This window comes from Hipposideros armiger, unplaced genomic scaffold (genome assembly GCF_001890085.2).
Source record: "Hipposideros armiger isolate ML-2016 unplaced genomic scaffold, ASM189008v1 scaffold_244, whole genome shotgun sequence".
Lineage (NCBI taxonomy): Eukaryota > Metazoa > Chordata > Mammalia > Chiroptera > Hipposideridae > Hipposideros > Hipposideros armiger.
In genome coordinates, this window is record NW_017731594.1 from 2,442,683 (window position 1) to 2,450,502 (window position 7,820).

The 7,820-nt window shown below is 37.6% G+C and overlaps 1 protein-coding gene across 1 annotated transcript in view; it reads right to left on the bottom strand.

Moving 5' to 3' along the window:
* NPSR1 (neuropeptide S receptor 1) overlaps window positions 1–1,252 on the bottom strand; it is a 27,375-nt gene extending 26,123 nt beyond the window's left edge. Inside the window, exon 1 of the mRNA XM_019655694.1 lies at window positions 1,155–1,252. Within this exon, the coding sequence (XP_019511239.1) occupies window positions 1,155–1,242 (88 nt within the window). The 5' untranslated portion in view covers window positions 1,243–1,252. The remainder of the gene's footprint in view (window positions 1–1,154) is intronic.
* Window positions 1,253–7,820: the final 6,568 nt, after the last annotated feature.

Below are 7,820 nucleotides of genomic sequence, written 5' to 3' on the forward strand. Positions count from 1 at the left end.
TCACGTTATCTGTGCCAACATTATGTGAGGCACCGAATAGTATCTGAAGACACTAATTCTACTTATTAATTTTGCTTCCTTAGGTGTAAACTCTGTGGAATGGTATTTTACATGTATTGTCTATTTTCCACAGTTTGGCTTTCGTCACATTTATTATTATATCTGATTGCACCTTTATAGTTAAGATTTCATATTAGGTTCTTCATTTTATAAGTTTTAATAGCCTGTTTGGTGTATTGGTAGAGTGTAGTATTGGTAACTAAACCTTGGGATCTTACTTGCTTTCAGGGATCATGGAGGAGAGTGGGCTCTGCCCATGGCAGAGTAATGGACAATGAGCCCGGTGACTAGGTCCCCACCATCCCTCCAGGGCATCATTGCTTCTCAGGATGCCACTTTGCCTCTTCAAATCCAGCATCCCCACTACTTGGAGGCAGAGCCCTCCATCCTTTGGGGATAGGGGAAGACAACAGGCAAGGAGACATGCTGTGATGAACCCCTTTTCCTCGTGCTCCAGGAGTCACCTGCCAGTGTCATCTGGAGTCCTTCTAGCCATGGGCATTTGCACGATCTATTCAGCAAGTGCACTTAACTGTTCTCCCACTTTGCTGCAGCATCTCCTTCGGGTATAGTGGGCTATGTGGTTTCAGCCTTCCCTCTGACCCGTCTGCTTCCTTCTTGCAGGATTCTCCACTATCTCTGGATCAAGGAGAGTTTTCCTTGTTTCCAGTACATTTTATCAGTAAGAACGTCTCCCAATTATTTCTACTGTTTGGGGATAAAAGGGGCAAGGTGCTTGTTTCTGGAAAATGAGCTGCTTGAAGTGGGAGTGTTCATTTCTTTGGTCAGGTATGTGTGTCAGCACTGCTGTGAGAGAGAAATCTGGAGGCATTAGCATCCAGGTGAACGCTCAGCAAACCACCTTCCCTAGTGAGTGGCGCTTGGCCATCCATGGGAACCATCAGTATTTTCCGAGGCACCCAAGAGTTCTTTTCTACATCGTTTTGGACATCAGACCCATGAAATGGAGGAGGTAGAGGAAGAGAAGAAAGGGGGAAGAGGAGAATCATTATTAAGAGTATAACAGTGAAAACAACCCCACCCTCCCTCAAGGATTATCCCCTAGCAAATAGCACTTGGTTGGGCCAGCTCACCTCCTTGTAGGAACTTCATGGGGTAGACGATGGCGTGGTATCTGTCTATGCTGAGGGACACCAGGACGTAGGTAGAGGCATAGAGCATCACGACCTGGAGACAGAAATGCGAGGTGTGTGACTTTGAGAGGTGAGGGAAGGTACATACTGAAAAGACAAGCATTTTGTGCTGTTTAGAAACCTGGGCAGTGAACCAAGAGAGGGCTGAGGTTTGGGTTGGGGAGAGCAATGACTGACTCCCTGTTCAAGGAAGCACTTTGTTGTTCTTGGTGCTGAAATTTGCATTGCTGGTGGTGACAGTTGAAAATGCTTCCAGCTCTCACTTGCTCACTCATTCACTGGGCTTCTTGGAGACTCCACATTTCAGGATCAGTACCTCTTTCGACATTTGCATGGTGCATTTGTGATTGACTTTAAAAGCTAAACTAATTTTCTCTGCCACAACCGACATTCCAGAATAATTAGAAGCAAAAGTTCATTTGCGTTTTATCAGTGTGAGATGTTGAGAGATGGTGATAGAAGGGTTTTGGTTTCAGGGGGCTGATATGCTGGTTTGAATCATTTATCATCATCTGAGCTGACATTGTCAGAGCGCCCCTTCCTCATACATTTCTCTAGCAGAGCTGCTCTCTAGGGTAGGTTCTTGGGTCTTCTCTTCTTCCTTCCCACGTTTTTATTAACCTTACTGTGCCCTTTAATTATCCGGTGTGCAGTGTTATTTGCATACTTTGCAGAGACGGAAATTAGGATATAAGAAGTTAATACCTCTTATGTGAAGAGCATACTCAAAAAGTAATTAAATGCAATATCTGAAAGAATGATCAAACTGCAAATTTTTCAGCTAATGTGGAGCCTCATTTCTAGTAAGAGTCCAGTCATATCTCTGCTTCATAACCTTTGGGCCAAGTCCACAGCATGTACAAAATAACCTTGAAGAATGAAGTCTAAGGGTGAGAGTCTGAATTTCTTCTAAAATGAAATGGAAATAACATGACTTTGGCGATAACCTTTGTCTGAATCTATACCTTTTTTCCCCTCTTTCCCTGGCTCAGACAAATAACAATCAACTACATTGTTGTTCTTTATTATTTTTATTTCTATAACACTACCACAAATGCATCCCAGCACTAACATGGTGGAAGGTGCCACAGAGAGGGGGTTCTGAGGCTTGACCGGAGACTGAAAGCTCCATGAAGAATATAAGAAGAATTCTCCTCTTGCTCAAAAGGTGATATGTGGACAGAAATAAAAATGATGGCCAAATTTACCCCCTCCCCCAAATCAGACAACTGTCTCTGTAGAGGAAACTGGGGTTTCCACATGTGACTCATGACTTCGTACTTGTTAAGGCTGGTCACACACAGTTAAGTAGGTGGCATCAGTGAGGAATGGGAAAGAGCTGCCAAGGGCAAAACCCCATGGGGTGGAAGGTCATGGTGAGAAGGTCATAAGAAGCTTGGCCACCTGTGGCTGTATGGAGTGAGGTGACAGATACAAGCTCAGAATCTGGAGCAGGAAGCAAGTTCACAATAGCGCGTGCCTGGAGAAGCAGGCAATGCTAATAGGAAGAGATCTACTCTGAGACACAGCCAAAAACAGTATTTCATTTCAGGGGTCTTTACACATCTAGGCAGGGGAAAAAAAATCTTAAAGGTTACGTAAAAGAAATGCATCTCACATTGTCATGCTTTTCTCCATGAGAATGAATGCCAGAAAATAGTATAAAAACATGTTCAGAGTTTTGAAAGAAAAATTATGGTCCAAGAGCTTTGTGAATATAATTTTCATGCCAAGGCACAGACTAATTTCCTTAGATATATCAGAAGGAAGAAAATATAACATCGCATAGTCATCATGAAAAATCTTTCTAGAGGAAATATTTCTGCTCATTGAGAATTGTTTCAAAATTAAGAACTCAAGAAGAGGGAATGGGATTGAATAATAGCAGCTATGGTAAGCAATTAGTCATAAACACCCAAAATGTTTACACAATAATTATGGATAGTTATGAAACATTTCAGGAAAAAAATCTGGGGAGTTGAGTGAGAGGAGAGAGTAGAAGGTAAGAAATCATGTTAAATTCCCAGTTAGACATTTTAGACATCTCTTTTGTTTTTTACTGTGATAGAGACATATTAAATTTAAAATTAAAGATAAGCTATAATAGTGTGGAATAAAAATGGAGGAAAAAGAACTTATTAATTTCCTCTGGCTACTCTAACAAATTACCACAAACTTTGTGGCTAAACCAACGTAAATGTATTCTGTTATATTTCTGAAGAACGGAAGTCCGACGTCAGTTAAACAGGGTCAAAATCAAGGTGTTAGCATGACCACTCTCCCTCCAGAGACTGTAGAAGAGAATCAATGCCCCGCCCCTTCCAGCTTCAGGTGGCTGCCAGCATTCCCATCTCTGAGTCTGTGGTAACAACGCCTCTTCTGTCTTTGTCAAGCCTCCCTCTGCCTCCCTCTTATAAGGATACATTTAAACCCATCAGAATAATGCAGAACAACCTCCCATTTCAAGGTCCTTCACTTAATCACATCTGCAGAGTCCCTTTTTGGGACCATATAAGGTAACATGCATAGGTTTCAGAGATTAGGACTTAGATATCTTTTAGGGGCCCTTTTTTCAGCCTACCACAATTAATAATCAAGTAAAAAGGAAAAAAAAACAGGTACATAGGAAAAAAATTTGACACAGAAACAATGGAATAAGGTGACTGAAATACCACCAAACACTATTTGTTATAATAAATATGAATGGCTTAAGCTCCTTCACTGAAACAAAGATTATTTACAAAACATTCCCCAAATTCAACTGTTTAGAGATCTCTAAAACCAAATGATTATAAAAGTTTAAAAATGAAGTGATGACCAAAAAGTATATCAAACAACTAAAAAAAAAAAAAAGACATTCATTACAGCACTATAATGAGACAAGTTAAATTCAAAGCAAATAGCACTACATGGGCTGAAGGGATTATTTGTATTAATAGAAGATACCATACATAATGGCAAGAGAATATTAATAAATGTATATGAAACAAGTCACATAACACTAAATATATACAACTAAGATGTTCAGAGTTTTATAGAGGAAAAACACAATAATACATAGATAGAACAAAATTAAACAAACTTTCAAATAATACATATTAGTGTAAAATAGATAGGTACCATTTCAAAAATTGGTCATAAAGTAAGCCACCAAGGAGAAAAAAAAAACCCTCAATCGATTCCAAAACGTGAAACTTAGGCAATTCACATATTTGAAACAAGCAATAAATAAAAGCTGAAATTAGTGTCATGTTGCTTTTTTAATACCACTTGGAAATTGAAACACCCTTATAATTAACTTGAGTCAAGAAGGAAATCAAAGTACAATTATAGTCAATTCATAAATGTCAACAATGAAAAGTCTACACATCAACAACATATGGGATACCATTTGGAAAACAGATGGCAGCTTGAGGACATATGTTTGAATTCACACTACCCCACCCCTCAATTCTGACAAAAATGACCTAGGAAATATGAAACTAAAGACAATTTTTGCAGAGAAGTGAGACTTAAATGAGGGAAACTTAGAGACATTTTATTTTTATAAAAATGCCAGGTTGGATTCATTTAAAGGAGGATTCTTGAACTGACTTTAAAAAAATCAATGTACTTTTTTTTTAAGAACAATTTTAGATTTACAGAAAAAAAAATTGAGCAGGTAATACAGAGAGTCCCATCTCCCCCTGCTCCCCACAACACACACACACGCACACACACACACACACACACACACACATTTTCCTTTATTACTGACACTACATGAGTGTGGTCCATTTGTTAAAAGTGATGAATCAATATTGACACATTATTTTTAACTAGAGTCCATGGTTTCTATTAAGGTTCACTCTTTGTGTTGTATAGTTTCATCAGGTTTGACAAATGCATAATGTCATGTACCCACCATTACAGTATCAAACAGAAGTTTCACTGCCCTAAAAATCCCCTGTGCTTTACTTATTCAATCCCTCTAAATCCCTGGCAACCACTAATCTATTCTACTCTCTCTCTAGTTTTGCCTTTTCCAGAATGTTGTATGTTGTAATCACACAGTATGCAGCCTTTTCAGACTGACTTCTTTCACTTAGCAATGTGCATTTAAGATTCCTCCATGCCTTTTCACGTCTTGATAGCTCATTTCTTATTATTCCATTATAGGGATATGCAATAGTTTACCCTCTATGTCTTTTTTGTGGTTTGATAGCTCATTTTGTTTTGTCGCCGAGTAATATTTCATCATAGGGATCTACCAAAGTTTATTCATTCAGCTTTTGAGGGTCATCTTGCTTCTAGTTTTCAGCAATTATGAATAAAACTGCTATAAAGATTCTTGAGCAGGTTTTTGTGTGGACATACGTTGTCAGCTCAATTGGGTAAATACCGAGAGCACAATTGCTAGAGTGAGCGTATATTTAATTTTATAAGAAACTGGCAAACTACCTTCCAAAGTGGCTGTACCATCTGAATTTCCACAAGGAATGAATCAGAATTCCTGTTGTTGCACATTCACACCAGCATTTTATATCATTGTTTGTTGTTTTTGTTTGTTTGTTTTGGTTTTCGGCCATTGTAATAGCTATGTAGTGGTGTCTTGTTTTAATTTGCGATTCCCTAATGTCATGCAATACTGAGCCTCTTTCCATGCATTTGTTTGTCGTCTGTATATCTTCTTTAGCGAAGTGTGTTCAGATCGTTTGCTCATTTTTAGGTGGGTTGTTTGTTTTCTTATTGTTGAGTCTTGAGTTCCTTGTATATTTTGGGTACAAATCTTTTATCGACAATGTGATTTGCAAACATTTTTGTTAGCCTGTGTCGTATCTTCTCCTTGTCTTACAGTCTTTCACAGAAAAGTTTAAAATTTTCATGAAATCCAACTTCTCAATTGTTTCTTTCATGGATTATGCTTTCAGTGTTGTATCTGAAAGTCATTGAGAAACCCAAACTCCCTATATTTTCTACTATGTTATCTTCTAGTAGTTTCATAGTATTGCACATTTCATTCAGGTCTATGATCCATATTGAGTTAGTTTTTGTGAAGGGTGTACTATCAGTGGTTAGATTTTTTTTTCCATTGAAGTTGCCAATGGGCCCCACAACAATTCTTGAACCAGGCACCCCAATCTTTTTTCATTTAATAACCTTCTTTCTCTGTCAAAGTTCATTTTCCTGTATTTGTGTGCATCCATTTCTGGACTCTCTATTCTGTTTCATTGATCTATTTGTTGATTCTTTTGCCAATTTTATGCTGTCTTTATTACTGGAGCTGTAATAGTAAGTCTTGAAATCAGATAGTGTCAGTCTTCCAAACTTGTTTTCTTCTTCATTGTTGTGTTGGCTATTTTGTCTTCTGCTTATCCACATGAACTTCATAGTTTGTCTCTGTCTGTAAAATAACTTGGTGGGATTTTGATTGAGATTGCATTGAATTTGTAAATCACTTTGGGCAGAATTGACATCTTAACAACAGTGAGAGTTTGTCATGACTCATGGAGTGTCTATGAACATGGAATATCTATGAACATGGACTATCTATCCATTTATTTGATTATTCTTTGATTTCTTTTGTCAGAGTTTTGTAGTATTTTTCATATTTATCTTGTATATATTTTGCCAGATTTATACATTAGTATTTCATATTTTTGGAGCTAACATAAATGGTATTGAGTTTTTAATTTTTAATTCAAATTGTTCACTGCTGGTATATGAAAAAAAATTGACTTTTGTATACTAACCTTGTATATTGCAACCTTGCTATTTTCACTTAAGAGTCCTATAGTATTTTCTGTTTTTTGTTTGTTTGTTTGTTTTTGGCTATTCTTTTGGATTGTTTACATAGACAATCTTGTCATATGTGAACAAAGTTATTTTTATTTTGTCTTTCCAATCTGTATACCTTTAATTTCCTTTTCTTGTCCTGTTGAATTAGTTGGGACTTTTAGTGCAATGCTGAATAGGATGGTGAGAAGGGATATCCTTGCATTGTTCCCAGTCTTAGGAGGAAAGCTTGTGGTTTCTCACCATTAAGTATGAGGTTCTCAGTCAGTTTTCTTTTTTTGGAGATGTGCTTTAAGAAGTTGAGGAAGTCCCCCACTATGCATAGTTTGCTGAGAAGTTTTGTTTTATTTTTTTTTATAATAAATGGGTGTTGAATTTTGTAAAATGCTTTACCCTATCTACTGATACAACTGTATACATTTTCTTCTTTACTTTTTTGATGTAATGGATTATATTAATTGATTTTTTTTACACATCTTATTGTTGCTCCACAGTTCTTGAATATTCCATTCCATTTTTTAAATAGACATTATTTTTTAGAGAAGCTTTAAATTCACAGCACAACTGAGTGGGAGGTACAGCCACTTTCCATAAGCCCACATCCCTCACAGAGCACAGCTTCCTTCATCATCGAAAGCCCACACAGGAGTGGTACATTTGTTACAATCAATGAACAAATGCCTGGAACCAATATTTCTTCCCGTCATTGCAGAGGGGCTCTGTGTGAAGGCTGAAGCATAGTTTTGACACTTAGCCAGACGACTGAAGACTGTGCTTCACTCCCTGCTTGCACAAAGGTCAGCCGAAGGTAAGAGCTTAGGGCTTACTCTG